This window comes from Heterodontus francisci, chromosome 26 (assembly GCF_036365525.1).
Source record: "Heterodontus francisci isolate sHetFra1 chromosome 26, sHetFra1.hap1, whole genome shotgun sequence".
Lineage (NCBI taxonomy): Eukaryota > Metazoa > Chordata > Chondrichthyes > Heterodontiformes > Heterodontidae > Heterodontus > Heterodontus francisci.
Window position 1 is genome coordinate 54504274 of NC_090396.1, and position 20749 is coordinate 54525022.

General features: G+C 42.0%; 1 protein-coding gene across 2 annotated transcripts in view; it reads left to right on the top strand.

Annotated features, from left to right (window-relative positions):
* LOC137384368 (transmembrane channel-like protein 7) overlaps nucleotides 1-13683 on the top strand; it is a 43872-nt gene extending 30189 nt beyond the window's left edge. The window contains exons 11-16 of one of the 2 annotated variants that reach the window (XM_068058305.1): nucleotides 425-522; nucleotides 1241-1424; nucleotides 2755-2885; nucleotides 8277-8432; nucleotides 11714-11792; nucleotides 13098-13683. In XM_068058305.1, the coding sequence (XP_067914406.1) occupies nucleotides 425-522; nucleotides 1241-1424; nucleotides 2755-2885; nucleotides 8277-8432; nucleotides 11714-11792; nucleotides 13098-13292 (843 nt within the window). In that variant the 3' untranslated portion in view covers nucleotides 13293-13683. The remainder of the gene's footprint in view (nucleotides 1-424; nucleotides 523-1240; nucleotides 1425-2754; nucleotides 2886-8276; nucleotides 8433-11713; nucleotides 11793-13097) is intronic. The other variant, XM_068058306.1, reaches the window with a different exon arrangement.
* The last annotated feature ends 7066 nt before the right edge of the window (nucleotides 13684-20749 follow it).

The window sequence follows — 20749 nt, forward strand, 5'->3', positions numbered from 1 at the left end:
CACTGATCAATGCCATCTATTTTGGCTGAACAGATAAATTTCTCAGAAGTGATCAGAGTTGTAGGATGCCATTGTACAAAACAAAATTGCTCTTGGTGAGTCACTACAGTGAGCCAAAATAATGTGATTTTCGTTTGAACATTTCATGTGCTTTATTCAGAGCAACATTTTGCTGCTTAAGGTAATGTTTTGTTGTCAGGCAGTGTCCCAAATCTTGCTGGGCCCATTGTTTGAAAACGTACCAGGGAGACTCTTCAGAATGTTCAATGAACCATCATTCTTTGTACTTTATACATATGTTGCTGCCACCCCACAATTTAAATAAAGGATCTCCTTGCTATGCAATCTCTCAGTAACAAATTGACATTCATCTCATAGTACTGCTTACATGTTTACTGATTATTATTTCTGCTTCATTCGCCAGTGTTGGGAGACAAAGATTGGACAAGAAATGTACAAGCTGATGTTGTTTGACTTTCTAGCTTGTATCTGTGTTACATTTTGTGTGGAACTTCCAAGAAAGTAAGCAAGTTTAAAAAAAAAGTCTGCGTGCACTGGAGCTGAGAAAATTAAGCATGGTGCGACAGATGTCTTAACATTGATGAAATATTATGATGGGATAAAAAGTAATAGATTGCTTTGACTAATGGTATGACAATAATATGAGTGCACAAAGTTAAAATAATCACAAAAAGAATTTAAAAAGAGGTTAGAAAACATTTCTTTTCACAAAGGGTGGTCAGAATGTGGAACAGTCTGCCCCTAAAATTTGTTGAAGCAGAGTTCATGAATTCTTTTAAATGGGAATTATATTGTATATTTAAAAAGAATGTTACATTGTATGGGAAGCTATTGGAAAAATAACATTGATGCAGACTTGCTCAGCTGAATGGCCTCTACATGTATTGTAACATTCAATGATTCTGTATGTTACAAAACATAAAGCAGCGTAACACCCAACTATCCACAGGCAACATCATGGAAGATGTTAGTTTTAAATGATTGGAAAATCTTCTATAATTTTTGAATAATTCCTGACATAGCTTAGGATGTATTGGAAATTTATTCCATCTGCAATTTAAGACACACATCTCTGCAGTTCAAATAAAGTTGTTTTAGATTGTATTCCATGAACTGTTGCTGTATATGAGTTCCAGTATCTGTCTAGGCCTAAAAACAATGGTTTCTTTGTAGTGAAGCAAGGGAATGGAAGTACTGAATCATTTTTTCCATTGTTTAGATTCGTGGCAGAGCATGCTCCCTTTGAGTTAACTAAAATGTTGCAGAAGCAGCAATTCCTGGTTCCAGAGAATGTTTTGGATATTGTTGACGGACAAACTATCGTCTGGATTGGAATGTTTTATTCACCATTACTCCCACTTCTCAACAGCATCAAATATTTCATCACCTTCTATGTGAAAAAGGTGGACTGGACAAAATAAATATGACTATAGCTAAAACTTTGCTTTGAATTAAAGACAGTCAGTAATAGTGTAGATTGGAGCTCAAAGCAATCTTCTGTCCGTGGAAGTGATCCTCTGGTAATTCTAATGAATAAAAACTGGACAAAAATCCCTGGTTATCAATGTTTAATTTGCAAAGAGGCTGTGCATATAAACTAAGTTCATATACAAACAGATCAATTTTGCACATGTGTCATTAGGACTCCACTTAGCATTTCCAAATCAGGCTTACACCTGGAATAGGCTGGTGCTTGGGCCGTCCATGTGGAGGCCCCAGACAAAGGCAGCAGGAGGGAATGAGCAGTAAGTACTGCACCATGATTTTTGGGCAACTCCCCATTCCTGGCTGGTGGAATAACTGAATATCAGCCTGGGTGAGTTTTGACCTATTGACTCTTGCAATCCTAAATGATTGGGATTTGGGTTTGGTGCAGTGTTGTTATTTTCACTACTGATGACAAAATTGGGTAATGTCTTTTAAGAAAGGAAATCAGCTGTCCTTACTTGGTTTGGCCGATATGTGACTGCAGACCCACAGCAATGTGATTGACTCTTAACTGCCTTCTAAAATGGCTTAGCAAGCCACTCAATTGTCAAGGGCAATTAGGGATGGGCACCAAATGTTATCCTTGACAGCAACACCCACATCCCATAAAAGAATAAATTAAATGAGGATATGTTTTTGTAAACAACAAAAATGTTTTTAAAAACTCATCATGAAGTGGCTTGCCTGCTGATCAGACACTCTGCATTTCCAGGCACTGAAATTTCATGTCCCATTGCCCAGCCTATATTTCGAGCATCTCTGCAGCTCATTGAAATCATTCAAATCTAGCTGCCAGAGCTGAAAGGACAGTCGAGCAAACTGTATCATCCAACCCTTCCATTAAGAGCTAATGGGGAAAGAAAATAAGGATAGACTTGCATTTCTATAGAGCTTTTCATGACCTCAGGATGTCCCAAACTGCTTTGCAGCCAAAGGAAATACTTCTTTGAAGTGTAGTTACTGTTGTAATGTAGGAAATACTGCAGCCAATTTGTGCCCAATGAAGTTCCACAAACAACAATGTGATAATGACTGGAAAATTTGGAGGGAGCAGAGTAATGGTGAATGGCTGTTATTTAAAATGCAAAACATTCAATACACAGTTGTATTTTTCATGAACTCGGATGTATATTTATTTATTTTTTTGCTTATTCTCCCTTGATGTGGAACAAAGTCAGCCTGTGAAGTGCCAGCTTGTGCTTGGGTATAATTCATTCTCTTTTTTTTCTTGATTTTTATCTGCAGCATACTTTGTATAACTACTGTCGTCCTGGGAAAAGACTGTTCCGAGCATCCAGCTCTAAGATTTTCTTTCAGTTGATACTGTTGTTTGGACTGGTTGTGGCAATTATTCCTGTCATTGTCAATGTAGCTACGTAAGTATCTCTGCAAAAGCAGGAACAGCTTCCATTTTATTACTTGTGGGAAAGGGAACCAGGGGAGAAGGGAATGGGACTGACTGCTCTACAGAGAGCCGGCAAGGACCCGATGGGCAGAATGGCCTCCTTCTGTGCCCTAATAACGCTATGACTCTTATGATTTGTGAAAGGGTTTAATTACTTGCCTTGGTGCAGTAATGTAAAGCTATTTTCAGGCCTGGGGATGGAGTGAGAAGAATGTTTTGTCCAACATTAGGTCAAATTGTATGATAACATGCCTGGTCACAGACACATGACGGAGCTAGCGTTCAAGCTTAAAGAAGGAGGCATCTTTTCAAAGAATCAAATGAACCCCTTCCTTAATTTGGCTTCAACAAGCAATGCAAACAACTGTTCACAAAATCATACCAGCAGAGAAGTTAGCATTAGCAGAATTCAAATGCAAAAATGAACTGTTAAAAGACCAAATGGACTTCTGGCACGAGGCAAAAAAAAAACGAGCAAACAGGGGAAATCCAGCAATCTACAGGCACGACCTCTTCTGCATACATCATTTTTTAAAAATCAACTCAAACATGGTTATTACCGCAGATGACATTTCTGCACTATCCGTGAATAATTTAGTATTAAAAATAAGAGCGGTTAGGAGACAATTTTAAGCAGAGGGTTGTTCAGACATGTAATGCCCAATCAGTAACAGTGGTGAAAGCAGAATCACACACAGCTTTAAAAGGAAAGTGAATAAATATTTGCAAAACAATGAACTGGACTTTGTCCGAGGAATAATCGTGAGTCCACCAGTGTTCACCTCTATTATGGAATAAACCAGACAGTAACCTTCAGCATCTGCACATACACAGTTAAATGTGGAAATCAGGAAATTGTTACCTGATTTGCCCTGCCCCTCCACAAGCCTCAGCATTGAAATCCCGCGAGGGCATGAAATTGCTGTGCTTTTAAACTGGATACCTACTAAACACATCAGAAAAATTTAGGGCTGGTGCATTCATGTGTAAGTGAATTTTTAATGGTCTGATAGGTTGAAATATTACCAAATGACCTCTCTGGCCTGAAAATTTAATTTTACAAATGTGTGGTCTCATTCCCTCAGAAGAAAATTAGTGTTGGGGATTTTTCTTAAACTTATTTTACGTGTCTGTCTGTCTCTTTTACTTTTCTCCTTTAATTTGTATTTCCCAATCTTTTTCTTGCTTTCTGTACATCATTTAAACCTAACATATTTCCTGCTTTACACTTCCTGGTTTGGACTCTCTGGGCTGGATTTTAAGGGCCTGCCGCCGAACTCAAAAAAATGCTGGCCACAGGCCATTTAATTATTTGACTTTAAATAGCTGGAGCAGCCTGTCCCCGCGTCCCCACCAATCACATGGAGGAGGTGGGCTGTCCATTGCCGACAATGGCGTCAGCTGCCTGTGAGCAGGCGCTGGCGTTTAAAGGGCAGCCAACCCTGCCGGCATATTTAATTTTTTAAAGAAAGGTCCCCCAAAATTAAATAAATAAATGCCTTATGCCCCTTTCCCACCCCCCACCCCCAAAAACAATTACAGTAACTATTTGCCCTTCCCCCCCACAAAAACCTTAACTTTTACATCTGACCTTCTTCCACCACCAACAGCACCCCCAACCACAAACTGCACAAAGATTAAGGTTCAACCCTTCCCACATCCCCTACACCCATTACGTGTATTTGACCCCGCTCCCCCCTCCCCCGCACTGATAAACTTACCTCCTTCCCCCTCCCCCCTACCAGTATGGTGCCGTGTTTCCCCCGGATGGGGATCTGAAGGCGTGGGAGTGCTGACCACTGTACCAAAGATTGCAGCGGGCCCTCAAGATTAGAGGTAAGTGTATTTGAATTTATTAATATTAATTTTATTGATTTGCATATTTAAATTGTGGTCCCGTCGCCGAGTAGCAAGGGACCCACCATGGAGCCTCGCCACCGCTGGGAGGATCAGGCCTTGTCCTATCAGTGTCGCGGTCCTTGGCAGGCCTCATCTGGAGCCATCTTCAGGCTCCTCCCTCCCCGGCATGGATCATGATTTCGATGGCTGGGTAAAATCCAGCCCTTTATCTCTGTGAGGATTCTTCAATCTGATTGGTTGAAAGCCTTGCTGTTACATGAGCTGCTTACAGCTGCCACAGATCCCCTATAGGGGGTGCCACACTGGAACAGACACCAGATCAGAGAATGTTTGTGCTCCTTATCTACTGATAATTTTGTGGACAGATGTCAGTGAGGTGACAGAGTATGCTAACCATGCCAGCCCTTCATTATGCTTACACTTGGCCACTGACATTAGACGGGCTTATGCGCTAGAACTTGTGGTGATTAGAAATCCGAAAACAGCATGGTGCCTTCTCCGGGGGATCTGGGGCCTGTGAACAGGGCAAGCATGGTGTATCTCCTTAACCAATCAGATTGAAGAATCCTGACTGATCCATGCAGAGATTGAACCAGGAATTGTAAATTAGAATATTTAATTTGATGCTAAATCATGTACAGAAAGTGAAATAAAGGGAGGGAAAGAAAGATGTGATAGAGAGAGATAAAAGAGACAGAATGAAAACGTTTTTAAAGTTTTATTTTTTTAAAAATCTCCCAGCAGTAAATAAAATCTGAAGGAATGAGACATCACACTTGTAAAAGTTAATTTTCAGTGCCAGAGAGGTTGTTTGGCAGCAATTGCGATTTAACACGCCATCAAAAAATTCACTTACACTTGAAAGGACAACCCTAATTTTTCTGCTGGGTCCTCATTACCTCCCCAGAATCTGAGCAAATATGTGTTTTAATTGGACAATGGTCAAGACACATCATTAAGAATGCACCACCACCCTCCAAGAAAGAGTAAATCTCTACATATATACAAGACTATAGTTCATAGATAATTACCAAGACTATAGGGTTGGCATTTCATGAAGTGAAAGATTATGGCCCAGATTTTGTGGTAGAAATACCATAACCGGAATTTTTCATTGCCAGGCGTGCGCTGTCCCCCAGCTGAAAAGCTGGTGGCAGGCCTGCCTTCGCTGGGCCTGGGATCCAGACCGGATTTTATGATTCCCAGGCCCTTAATTGGTCTCAGGCGGGACTTTCACCTTATTGAGGCAGGAAGTCCCACCTAATAGAGCTGCTGGCCAATCAGCGGGGCTGGCAGGTCTTAGACCCAACAGTGCCACCGGGTGCGGTGGCCACTGCTGGGACTACACCCAGCTTCAGGATGAAGTTGAAGGATGACCCCAGAAAAACGGTAAGTGTCTCCCTAAAAAAAATCAGTCAGACCCCAGAAAGTCAAGGGGGGTCAGTTAGGGGTGGTGGTGGGCGTGTTGTGCGTTTGGGGGGTTGGGGATTTGGGGGTGGCCCTCCGTGGAGCACAGGGTGCCTGAACAGGAGGGCTCCCCCAGCCTGCAAGAAGGCTGCCTAGTTTCATCAGGTGGGCTTTTTGATGCCTCAGCCCTCAGCCTGCCAAGTGTAAAATACCTGTGGTGGTGGGCAGAGGCCCTTAAGTGGCAGTGAATTGGCCATATAAGGGCCTTGATTGGCCTGGAGCGGGTGGGCTGTTTCTCGTCGGTGCCACCCCATGTAAATTTGTAGCATAGGTGGGAGCAGATCGGGAAGGGTCCCCCAGCCTCCAACTCCATTTTACACCCCTCCCCACACCCCACCTCCCCACCCTCACCACCAGTCAACTCTTTTGGGGGGAGTAAAATTCCAGCCCATGAGACAATCAGTGTTCACCGTCATTAAGGTACAGTCATAGAGTCATAGAGTTTTACAGCACAGAAACAGGCCCTTTGGCCCAACGCACCTGCGCCGACCATCAAGCACCCGATCAAGACTAATCCCACTTCCCCGCATTTGGCCCATAGCCTTGTATGTTGTGGTGTTTCAAGTGCTCATCTAAATACTTCTTAAATGTAAAATAATTAAATAAATAAAATGTATAGATGTAAATTAGACAGAAACCTCTGGAGTCTGCACATGCACAGTTAAATGTAGAAATTCAGAACTTGCTGTCAGTGATTCTATGCTTCTCCAGAGGTGCATTGTTGAGGCATCCCCACTGCCCCTGATTGCAATCAATGTAATCAGTTCAATTGTTGAGAACTTCCACTCTTATGCTGTTAGTTTTGCTGTAAAAACCCTTGAAAAAGTTGCACCTTGTTGAATAAGGTGTAACTGGGATTTTAATGATGTAATAATAATTACTGCTAAAAACTCTCTGGCTCTGAAAAGCTAATTTGATATTTGTAGAATTTCAACTTTATAATACCACATGTTTTAAGAAAATAGTTTTTAATTGAAGATTGTTTATCTTTATTTTATCTTAAGTCAGTCATAATCATTTAGTTAGATATCTGAAAATTTAACTTAAAAGTAAAGGATATTGAGTGCTTTTAACTTCCTGCTTTGTTGGGTGTGAGAATATTTTAATATGAATTAATATGATTTTAATATGCCTACTTGCTTGGTGGCACAGTGGTGCAGTGGTTAGCACTGCAGCCTCACAGCTCTAGCGACCCAGGTTTGGTCCTGGGGACTGCCTGTGTGGAGTTTGCAAGTTCTCCCTGTGACCGCGTGGGTTTTCGCTGGGTGCTCCGGTTTCCTCCCAGAGCCAAAGACTTGCAGGTTGATAGGTAAATTGACCATTGTAAATTGCCCCTAGTGTAGGTAGGTGGTAGGAGAATTGAGGGATGGTGGGGATGGGAGAGGGAAAATGGGATTAATGTAGGATTAGTATAAATGGGTTGTTGATGGTCGGCGTGGACCGAAGGGCCTGTTTCGGTGCTGTATCACTCTCTGACATTGCTGCTGCATGCATGGAGATCCCTTTTTACAGATTTAAATTGCCGTTGGGAAAGGGGACAACCACACCAGAGATCACTAGATATTTGTGGGCAGCTTTCTTCGAGCTCAGCGGTGAGTGCCCTTGCTTTGCCGTTGACTGCAAAATCCTGGCCAATGATCAAACAACATGGTGACTTATCCAAATGCTCATATTAAATAAAAATGCTTCAATTTTCTCCCTGACAACACCTCCTCCCTCAACCCCAATGCCCTATCTCTTTTCTTTCTCTCACTTAAGGTAACATTTCTTACTTGGTCACTAGCAGTCCTCTTTTGCATCATCCATGTAACCATCCTTCACGTGCAAGCCTAAATGTTTGTGTCAGGAGTCTTTTTAATAACAAATGTGTTCAAGGGTTAAATGAATTGAATGTTGTCTTCACCTGATCTCTACATGTATGTAATTTTTTGCTGATGTTCTCACATGTGCTTTTGATTCTGATGGCATTTGTTCGAATCTAGAATCTGGTTTATACCACTGAAAAGACTGAATGTAACTACTGATTATTCCTCAGGGTCTATCCGTCCAAATCGTGTGGTCCATTTCGACACTATGAATCAGCCTGGGGAATTATTCCAGAAGTAGTGTCAACGCTTCCATCAGGAACACAGAGCTTTCTGAACTACATTATCTCAGAAGGCTTTTTCTTGTTACTGATCACTGCTTTATGGTAAGAACTATAACATATTACGATAGGAGAATTTATGTTTCAGGAACAAGGTTTATAATTATACATTTTAAATGATGAATAGAAACATGAGGGGGCTGATAGAGATTTGTCACACTACAATACACTCCTACTTTTTAATGGTACGGTGCAATTGTACTAAACATATGATACAATTTAATAATTTTAATGCAATCTCAATATATGTAAAAGTAATCTCACATATAGGTGTGCTCTGTAACTGGTTCATTTAGATAAACAGTGAAGAGATTAATGCCTGGAAGAGTAAAGATATCAGCAATAATCCACAATGTCTTGTGCATAGATTGAATAGTTTAGCATGTCATAGAGTCATAGAGAGATACAACACTGAAACAGGCCCTTTGGCCCACCAAGTCTGTGCCAACCATCAACCACCCATTTATACTAACGCTACAATTAATTCCCGACCACATCCCCATCTTCCCTCAATTCCTCTACCACCTACCTACACTAGGGGCAATTTACAATGGCCAATTTACCTATCAACCTGCAAGTCTTTGGCTGTGGGAGGAAACCGGAGCACCCGACGGAAACCCACGCAGTCAAAGGGAGAACTTGCAAACTCCGCACATGATAATTTCTCATTTCTAAATATATGCAATGAAAATATAGATAGGATACCCACTATATCCTTCTAATCCCTCTAATAATTGGAAAAACCATCACTGATAAATCAGATATTTCAGGCTAAATTATGGATTAATATTCACTGTTAAACTGTAAATTTATATGGAGCTAAATATATTGCAACATAAAGTAGTAATATTGTATTTAAGCCTCACCAATCTTCCTAATCTATTTCCTGACTTCAAAATAGCAAAGCATTTTGCAACTCTTAAGAGTCCATTTTTTAAGCTCTTTAACTGAAACTTTCGTTAACGTAAACAAGGAGCTGGATTTTATTGGCCCTCTGCCGTCAGGGTTCATGGCGGGCGTGCCCAAAAAATGGCTGCGGGAGAGTACACCATGGGCCTCGACGCCAGGAAGGCCCGGCCCATATTTGCGGCGGTGAGGCCTTGTTGTGGCTCCCACCTCCACCACCACCCCCACCCCCCCCCCCCCCCCCCCCCCCCCGGCTGCCCAGTGGCGGCATCACAATTTGAATACGTTAATGTATTTAAACTAATGAATTGAATACTTACCCCCTCCCGCTGTGAGGCCCGGTGCCATATTGATGGCGGCGGCTGGCACTCCCTTGCCTTCGGATCTTGATGATCCAAAGCGGAACACTGGGAGGGGAAGCAGGTAAGTTTTCAGGCTTGGAGTGGGGTTGAAGGTTTTCGATTGGTCTACGGGGTGGTGGGAAGGGGTTAAAGTTCATAGTTTATTAACTTTGAGAAGGGGGACGGTCGGGAACATACGGTAAGATTTTTGCGGGGGAGAGGGCAAGTCATAAATTTGATAGTGATTGGGGGTGGGTGGGAGAGGGTCAAGATAACTTTATTTAATTTTGAACACTCAGGTAATTAAAAAAAATTTAAATTAAGTGTAAGGGCTGGAAGCCATTTAAAAATGGTATCGGCCCCTGCGCAGTGGCGCCAGACGCCTTTGGTGGGGATGGAACGCTCACCCCCTCCACATCATTGGTGGGGGGGGGGGGGGTGTGGGGGGGGCAGCCGGCCCCGGCCATGTAGGCTGACGCTGCCTGAGGGAGTGCTGCACCATCAGTGGTGCTGTTTTTCAGATAAGATGCTAAACTGGGGTCCTGTCAGCCCTCTCGGGTAGATATAAAAGATCCCCTGACACTATTTTGAAGAAGAGCTGGGAAGTTATCCCTGGTGTCCTGATGGATATTTATGTCTCAATCAACATCACAAAATGCAGATTATTTGGTCATTATCACACTGCTGTTCATAGCGCAAATTAGCTGCTGTGTTTCCAATGTTATAACAGTGACTACACTTCAAAAGTACTTCATCAGCTGTAAAGTGCTTTGGGATGTCTGGTGGTTGTGAAAGGTGCTACATAAATGCAAGTCTTTCTTTATGATGCAGGATAAACCTACACCTGTTATATACCCATAAAATGCTTGATTGGAATTACGTGATGCAATTAAATAGTGCACTGTCTTTTTATCTCTGAGAGGGCGGCACAGTGGCGCAGTGGTTAGCACCACAGCCTCACAGCTCCAGGGACCCGGGTTCGATTCCAGGTACTGCCTGTGTGGAGTTTGCAAGTTCTCCCTGTGTCTGCGTGGGTTTTCTCCGGGTGCTCCGGTTTCCTCCCACAAGCCAAAAGACTTGCAGGTTGATAGGTAAATTGGCCATTATAAATTGTCACTAGTGTAGGTAGGTGGTAGGGAAATATAGGGACAGGTGGGGATGTTTGGTAGGAATATGGGATTAGTGTAGGATTAGTATAAATGGGTGGTTGATGTTCGGCACAGACTCGGTGGGCCGAAGGGCCTGTTTCAGTGCTGTATCTCTAATCTAATCTAATCAAACCTGAATCCAACTATATTCTCTGCAATAGCATGCTTGTCTGCCCAGTTTTGGCTATAATGGTTTTGAATGTTTGGCAGCCAACAGGGAACGCCGAATTTGCATTTGTTGCGTAATGCAGGAACTAAAGATCAAGTTTGTTTACAGTGATCCTGGTTCCATTCAAATAGGGTGTCTCTTTTACAGCCAGTAATAGAAAACTTGCACACAACTAACCAGAGGAACATATGAATTCCTCAATGATAAATGGCTAAGGTTCATCAAGCTCATTTTCTAATTCTGGCTGCCCTTGGAATGTACAGCACTGTCACTGCATCTTTTACAATTGTTCTTTTATTAAAATGAAATGATGGTGTTACCTTTTGAAAGAAAGAAGGCTGTTGAACTAAAATAAATTACTGCACTGTGTTTTGTGGCTGCTACAATTGTTTAGGAGGGAAAACCTGCTTTTGTTTTAAAAATCCGTAATTTAAGCTTCAATGATACTTACATTTTTTATAAAAAGTACAAACATGAATTGCTAAAAAAAAATCAGTGTTACATGTACTTTCCATATATTATTAAATCACTAGCGAGAAAAAGGGAGATAATGGACAGTGAACCTGCAAAAATGCCATTCCCTTCATGAATGTTGCTCAAATAATATACTGAAATGTCAAAGACTTCAAAACTTGGGAATCTTTGCTCATACATGTGAGGGTTACTTTTAAGAACTTCCAATTTTCTTAGACATTAGAGATGGAAAATACTTATATTTTGCATAATATTTTAATAGTTTTCTTTTTTTTTCTCTGGCAACAGTATGGTGCTGACAACTTTAGTTGCTTTGGTTCAAGCCAACAGAAGCACTATCACCCAACTGAAACGGCATTTGATCCTGGTGAGTTCTGAAGCCTTTTGTTGCATTGTCAGTGCTGTATTAAACCTCAGTAGAATGATTTGGATTTTTCAGATTTACTCACCCTTTTATAGCACCATATCATATTGATATAAAATTAACGCTATAAAAGGCAGATTCTCATTGAGAAAAATTTTATTGAAAGTGGCTATACACCAAAAAGACAGTATAGGATTGATAATAATGGAATTATTTGAACATTGATTTCAATTTGCCAAAGAAAAGTAAATCTTAGAGGATTTTATTTTAAATGAGCTCAATTTTTTCACCTTCAGACAGGAGTCTGGAGATATACTTCAAGCCACACAGTATATGCATTAAATGTTGCTGGCCAGTGAAATATGAACACAGTATTACAATGAAATTAGGAGATTGTGCACAGGATTAGCAGCAGATTGCCTGTCTAATTCTTTACCGGAAAGGATGTAGTCTGTGGTTGGGTGGGGTGTAAAAAGAAGAAAGATAATTTGAAAAGATACAACTAAAAAATGTCCACTTGAATGAAAAGCAAACAGGATTGATTGCAAGCTTCTGGAATGAGGAGAGTTTCCTGGGTGGATGGGGAGACAGAATAAGTAGAACAATGCAGGCGATGAAAGAGACTGAGAGCCCTCAGAGGGGTACAATGTGTCAACACAGGTGGATGGAGTGTGCGTAAGAACTAATTATCTCTGTTGCAACTTGCACTTAAATTTAGATTCAGGTCCAATGACTGGATTTATCCAACATGCTCTTTAAATATTTTATTTAGAGACTATCTGTCTCTTGTTGACGTATTTGCAAGCTATAAGTATGTGCTATCAAATAATTTTGGAAAAATATCTGCTTGTGATTTTGTTAGTGTTCTCTCCTCGAGATGGGTGGAGAGCTGGGAACTGAGGAAGGCCACCATGTTTTGCACAAAGAAATAAGGGTGTATTCAATATTCTCAAAACAAGAGATGAATGAATCTTTATTTTTCATAGTTAGATACATTCTTATACAAAAGTTCAACAGTTTTCACATCAGAATAAGTGACTTGATTATTTCGACATTTGACATTTCAAATTACTAAAAATACTTGGCACAGAGTGAAAATAATTTAAGTTGGTTTAAATCACTTTTATTTTAAGAAAATCAATGGAAATTTTCTCAGCTTTGCTGCACCAAATGAACTGCTAGTAGCTATCTTTCTATCTAAATTCCATAGTTGAATGAAGATGCTTGGAGCCAGTAAAGGTCTGTTATGCCACAAAACCTTTACATTAATGCAAAATTTGAATAATTGTGAACCATTTATTTTACTAGGCGGGAAAGGATAAACGATATTTGGTGAAAAAACTATCTACACATTCTCAGCATACAAGAGATGATCATTTTCAAGACCGTTCTTCTGAAAGTGCCGAAGATGATGACTCCATATCGACATCTGGACTTGAACCTTTCAACAATAGAACTCTTTCAAGGAGAAAATCAGTTAGTTACCTGTTTCAGGAGGAGTAGCACACTTGAGAGAAGGGCAAATATTGTTCGATATCTTCCATCTTTTGTGCAAAGAATCAACATTTGTCAAGCATTTAACCTATCACATTTGCTGAATAAGGTCACCCTATAAATTTCACATGACTGTGCATGTTTTCTTTCCTGTATTTTATTCTTTTGAAGATAGCTGTCTGTTTTATATGTAATATTTTGTTAGTAATAAATTCTGACAGCACCAAAATGCAACACCTTCCAAGGAAGGGGGAGTAAATATTTTGATTCCAAATCCAAAACGGTATTAGTAGATTAAACACAATGCAGTCAACCGAACATAAATCAATTGAACTAAACTTGAAAATGCCCACAAACAACTCATAGTTGACTGTGGTGGTATTGTATACTATTGTTTCTTTCTTTCTTTTGGGCCTCCTTATCTCGAGAGACAATGGATACGCGCCTGGAGGTGGTCAGTGGTTTGTGAAGCAGCGCCTGGAGTGGCTATAAAGGCCAATTCTGGAGTAACAGGCTCTTCCACAGGTGCTGCAGAGAAATTTGTTTGTTGGGGCTGTTGCACAGTTGGCTCTCCCCTTGCGCCTCTGTCTTTTTTCCTGCCAACTACTAAGTCTCTTCGACTCGCCACAATTTAGCCCTGTCTTTATGGCTGCCCGCCAGCTCTGGCGAATGCTGGCAACTGACTCCCACGACTTGTGATCAATGTCACACGATTTCATGTCGCGTTTGCAGACGTCTTTATAACGGAGACATGGACGGCCGGTGGGTCTGATACCAGTGGCGAGCTCGCTGTACAATGTGTCTTTGGGGATCCTGCCATCTTCCATGCGGCTCACATGGCCAAGCCATCTCAAGCGCCGCTGACTCAGTAGTGTGTATAAGCTGGGGATGTTGGCCGCTTCAAGGACTTCTGTGTTGGAGATATAGTCCTGCCACCTGATGCCAAGTATTCTCCGAAGGCAGCGAAGATGGAATGAATTGAGACGTCGCTCTTGGCTGGCATACGTTGTCCAGGCCTCGCTGCAGTAGAGCAAGGTACTGAGGACACAGGCCTGATACACTCGGACTTTTGTGTTCCGTGTCAGTGCGCCATTTTCCCACACTCTCTTGGCCAGTCTGAACATAGCAGTGGAAGCCTTACCCATGCGCTTGTTGATTTCTGCATCTAGAGACAGGTTACTGGTGATAGTTGAGCCTAGGTAGGTGAACTCTTGAACCACTTCCAGAGCGTGGTCGCCAATATTGATGGATGGAGCATTTCTGACATCCTGCCCCATGATGTTCGTTTTCTTGAGGCTGATGGTTAGGCCAAATTCATTGCAGGCAGACGCAAACCTGTCGATGAGACTCTGCAGGCATTCTTCAGTGTGAGATGTTAAAGCAGCATCGTCAGCAAAGAGGAGTTCTCTGATGAGGACTTTCCGTACTTTGGACTTCGCTCTTAGACGGGCAAGGTTGAACAACCTGCCCCCTGATCTTGTATGGAGGAAAATTCCTTCTTCAGAGGATTTGAACGCATGTGAAAGCAGCAGGGAGAAGAAAATCCCGAAAAGTGTGGGTGCGAGAACACAGCCCTGTTTCACACCACTCAGGATAGGAAAGGGCTCTGATGAGGAGCCACCATGTTGAATTGTGCCTTTCATATTGTCATGGAATGAGGTGATGATACTTAGTAGCTTTGGTGGACATCCGATCTTTTCTAGTAGTCTGAAGAGACCACGTCTGCTGACGAGGTCAAAGGCTTTGGTGAGATCAATGAAAGCAATGTAGAGGGGCATCTGCTGTTCACGGCATTTCTCCTGTATCTGACGAAGGGAGAACAGCATGTCAATAGTCGATCTCTCTGCACGAAAGCCACACTGTGCCTCAGGGTAGACGCGCTCGGCCAGCTTCTGGAGCCTGTTCAGAGCGACTCGAGCAAAGACTTTCCCCACTATGCTGAGCAGGGAGATTCCACGGTAGTTGTTGCAGTCACCGCGGTCACCTTTGTTTTTATAGAGGGTGATGATGTTGGCATCGCGCATGTCCTGGGGTACTGCTCCCTCGTCCCAGCACAGGCATAGCAGTTCATGTAGTGCTGAGAGTATAGCAGGCTTGGCACTCTTGATTATTTCAGGGGTAATGCTGTCCTTCCCAGGGGCTTTTCCGCTGGCTAGGGAATCAATGGCATCACTGAGTTCCGATTTGGTTGGCTGTATGTCCAGCTCATCCATGACTGGTAGAGGCTGGGCTGCATTGAGGGCAGTCTCAGTGACAGCATTCTCCCTGGAGTACAGTTCTAGGTAGTGCTCAACCCAGCGGTCCATCTGTTTGCGTTGGTCAGTGATTATGTCCCCCGATTTAGATTTGAGGGGGGTGATCTTCTTGATGGTTGGCCCAAGAGCTCTCTTCATGCCATCATACATTCCTCTGATGTTTCTGGTGTCTGAGGCCAGCTGAATATGACTGCATAGGTGTTGCCAGTAGTCGTTTGCGCAACGCCTAGCTGTTCTTTGTGCAGTACTTCTGGCTGCTTTAAGTGCTGCGGATGTTAAATCGCTGGGGGCTTTCTTGTAGTTCAATACTATTGTATATTCACAAAATGAGTTAAATGATAAAGTGTAGCCTATTGTTGGTTTGGCCTATTTTACACAAACTTGGTTCAGCTGAAAATGAATATTTGAGGTTTCAGTGCCATGCTGGATTTTATTTCCCCTTCCCTAGTTCCAATAAGACCTCCAGTCTTGGTTACAGCAATGTGCCTTCGGACCTTTCATCTCTTTATCAGGAAGAAAATGCCGCAATATCAATATTATCTTTAGTATTGAGAGATTAGGCCTGCAAATCTTCAGTCGCCCCCGTCCAAACATGGTGTGCACTGGCATCCGAATTTCGGGAGTGTTTTAGGGTTTGGTTAGTGGGAAAGTTTTAAATAAGAATGGTGCATCCATCAGGCCAGTCACAGTAGCTGATATGACCGATGAAGTATCGAGCAGCAAGGACCTTTCCATGGAGGTCTTTGCAAAATGTTTCCTTTCAAAAAGACCCACAATAAACACAACAGAGGGAGAGACAGCTGATGCCATGGTTTCCCACCGTACACAAAGAACCAACCCAACGACATTTTAGAAGAGGTTGGATAGTCCCAATGATCCCTCTGACCCAACGGTCCTCCTAATCGTAAAGCATGTTAAAATTCCGGTCAATATGTGAAGAACTAGGCTGTCAATGTTGTGTAACCTCCTGTAAATGCTGTGTAGCATAGTTAGATCAAATGAAACAAGGATATGCTTTATCTCTCAGGTAAAACAATTGCCGCATTTATTTTTGTACATTTACTTAGAGCAACAATTGTTAAATGTTTTCTAACTTTCCAGTTTCAATTTGTAATCCATTTTAAAATAATGCATTCTGGTTAATTTTGTAAGATTTGTTACTTCAGAATTAAAGATGTAACATGATTGAAACAGTTGGGTTATAAAATGAAAAACACGTCATGATAAAATGCCTGTAACATCCATAAGTGCTTCACAGCCAATGGATAACTTTTCAAGTCTAGTTACTGTTGCTGTGCCCCAAACAGCAATGAGATAAATGACAAGTCTATCTGTTTTCTTGGAATCATGAAGCATAGGAGGCCATGCAGCCCATCGTTCCTTTGCAGGCTCTTTGCAAGAGCTATCTAATTAGTCCCACTTCCCTACACTTTCCCCATAGCCCTGCATCATTTTTTTTACTTTTTAAGGGTACATCTAGTTCCCTTTTGGAAGTTACTATTGAATATGTTTCCACCATCGTTGCAGGCAGGGCATTCCAGGTCACAACAACTCGCTCTGTTTATATAAAAAAAAGTTCTTGTTTCCTGGCTTTTTTTGCTGATTCTCCAAAATATCTGTCCTCTGGTTTTGGACCCTTCTGCCAGTGCAAACAGTTTCTCGTTATCTAATCTACAAAACCTCTCATAATCTTGGAACACCTCTGATTTAATGTCAGATTAATCTTCTTTGCTGTAAGGAAAACAATCTCAGTTTCCCCAGTCTCTCGCTATGGTTAAAGTCCCTTATCAGCGTTCACAGGAGCGAATGAGGATAACACACCAGAGATACAAGTTAAACTAAGGATTTGGTGGAACAAAAACAGATACCGTGGGAAACACTCAGCAAGTCAGGCACCACATCTGCACGGAGATGATGGGTCCCTTCATCGGTACCAGAAAATATTACAGATGAATAGCTTTTAAGAAGGAACAGGGTGAAAGAAAATGGAGGAGGACAAAAGACACCATTGACCAGAAAAAAAATGATGAGCTGTAAAGTGGTGAGGTACAGAATAGCAGGAGGTTAACTGACAAATAATAATGGCATGAGTGAAAAGAAGGCATGATGAGAAAAATGAAATTGATAGATCGGAACTAAGAGAATGTATGAATAGTTAAAGCAGGTTAGTTAAGTTGGAAAGGGGCAGGCTGAAATTGCATCAAAACAGAATAAACTGCAATGGCCCAACAAGCAGATAACACCAAAGGCACATTAGTTTAGTATCTGAATGGCTGCAACTCTAATTGAGCGATGATTATGTGTTCAACTTAGGGCTTGACACCTGTAACCTGCTGCGGCTTGGGCAAGAATACTGTTCACTATGGTTGTGTCTGTTCCAGGAGTCATCACATATCTTCCAACCTCCGTCTGCTACACCTCACACTCCTCCCATTGGTCACCCCACACGTTAATCCTGGTGACACACTGCCTTCCATACCAATTGGAAAGTAAAACTTTAGTTAGTTAATTGGATGACTCTTCTGTCAGTTAAACAGCTCCGCCACCATCTCCAATAAGTTTATACGTAAAATCACAATTGTTTAAAGAACATGAGAAAAACATACACCAGTTTTCAGGTGATTAATTTCTGGAGACTCCGGGACAATCTTGGTGAGTTGGTAACCCTGAATCACATTAACACAACCATATTGAAAAAAATCTCAATCAACTACCCGCTGTCTAAAAGCTGCCTGAAGTAGTCTCCCTTTCACAGAGAATCATTGCCCCTCTGGCAAAGAAATTCTTGCGTCTTTTTATAGCTGTGCTCTTTATTTTTGCCCTCTTGAGTCAATGGCAACTCCTTTGGCTGGGTCATATGCACAGAATGGATCACGACTGCATCCCAAAGACATGCTCTGTGGAGACCTTGTTATTGGCACGAGACCAACAGGTCGCCCACATCTGCAATACAAGGATGTCTGCAAGCAAGACCTCAAGTTGACCGGGATCAGTGTTGATGTATGGGAAGTCCTTGCTCTTGACTAGAGTTCCTGCAGAACGGCAGTCAGGAACAGCATGGAAAATGCAGATGGCAGGAAAGAGAGCCAGGCAGAAGGAAAAAACATAGTCAACCTTGGCCAACATTATTCGTCTGTGGCTACTGTGGAAGGGATTGCCACTCACGACTCGGTCACTCACGCGTCGGCCTCCACAGCCACAATAGGATGTTATCATGCAGACCCCCACCTGCCAAGAATAAGGCATATTAATTTTGACATATGAACATTAATTTTAAACTATTGCTGGAGTGAAGAAATGACTTGTTAAAGAGATTACCAAACCTTTGACTGGAGGACATTTGCATACTGAGACTGTGCTTGTGGAGACAAAGGACTACTCCCTGGTCCAATTAACCCAAATGGATTTTGATCACCAGACATTGAAGGTGCAAGGAAGAGCATTCCAGGGACTGCTAAGACAATACAATCCATACAGACAGGACTGGTTAAACCAGCTGATCACATGGCTAACGGGCAGGTCCAGGCTTTGAATGAGACACAGGACAGTTTGAATTGAGACTAGAGTTTGCAACTGAAGCTAGAACAAGGAAGACACTCTCCTGGTTGTCTCTCTCTCACTTTCTCCCAAGCCATCAGACCCATGGGAGACATGTAAACCTCAAGAGAGGAAAGACTCCTACATCAAAACAAGTTGAAGCGTGAACTGGGCTCCAATGAACAGCAGGATTTACCAGCAACCAAAGACTCCATAGTGAACTCAAAGGACAGTAAATAATTAACAGATATTGCCTCAACCTTTTCCCCTTTATTCTTTCTACTTTTTCTGTCTCTATCTGTGTGTGTGTATGTTTATCGCATATGCATGTTAGCGTGGTTGTGTTGCATATTCGTAGTCGTTAACCAGATTAGAATTTAAGATGAATAAACTTCCACCTTTTTTGTTTAAATCTAAGAAAACTTGTCTGATTTCTTTGCCTTACAATTGGAGCAGTGAACAAAGATTCACTGAGGGGAAGCTAAAAACATGGTGTTTCTAAAATTAAACCCTGTTACGGTTAAATCAGGAAAAGGCTGGGAGGGAACCCCTAGACCCCTTCTCACCTGGTTGTAACAATGTTCAACTCAAAAGTGACATACACTCCAGGCGCATTCAATCATCTTAAGATGGATGGATGCCAACTACTACCACTGTTTTTCCCCTTCCACAACAGAATCTCCAGAACTTCCACTGCACCAAGATGGTCCTTCTCTGGCTCAATCCTCCATAGAAAAGTGCCACAAAGGCCAACGATTTTTCTCCACATCAGTTTCCAGTAATGGACCCATCTCACCCAGAGACTCACCACCAATAACACCAGTTCTAGGGGTGGTTTATTCACATCGACATTGACATTTTACATTATTCAGTGGTGTCACATCAATACAATTCTCCTCTTAGTATTTAATGCTTGGAGACAATAATTTGGGTTGAAGCTATTGTATTTGGAAACTGACTTTAGTACATCTCAGAAATTCATTCCACACTGGAAATCTGAGCAAGTGGACATTTGTACTCACCCCAAGACATGTTTGTCCTTCAGTTCCGCACTCACTGCCTGCCAGCCCGCTGGTTGTTAATGTGAGGCATTCATGGCACTATCACTTGCTGCGGTCAGGTGGAGAGTTGAACAGTGGGAACCACCCACATCACACCATGTGGCTGTAACAATGTATATATGAACTTTCAAAAGGCATTTGGTAACAGACTTATTTGGAAAATAGATGCACATTATATTAAAAGGACCGTGCTAACTTTTATACATAACTGACTAAGGGGTAGGAGGAAGAGAGTAGTGGTGAACTGATATGTTTTTGACTGGAAAGCATTATGCAATGCAGTCCCCATGTGTTTGGTATCAAAACCATTGCTTTTCTTGTTTTATCTAAATGACCTGGACTTGAGTATAGGGAGTACAATGTTGAAGTTTGCGGATGACACAAAACTTGGAAATGTAGTAAAGAGTGAGCAGGATAGTGGATTGCAGGGGGACAGTGACTGGTGAAATGGGCAGAAGCATAGCAGATGGAATTTAATGAAGGTACATATGAAGTGATGCATTTTGAAAGAAACAGCATAGCGAGGCAGTATAATCTAAATGGTACTATTTTGATGGGGTTGCAAGAACAGAGGGACCTGAGGGTGCATATTCACAAATCTTTGAAGATGACA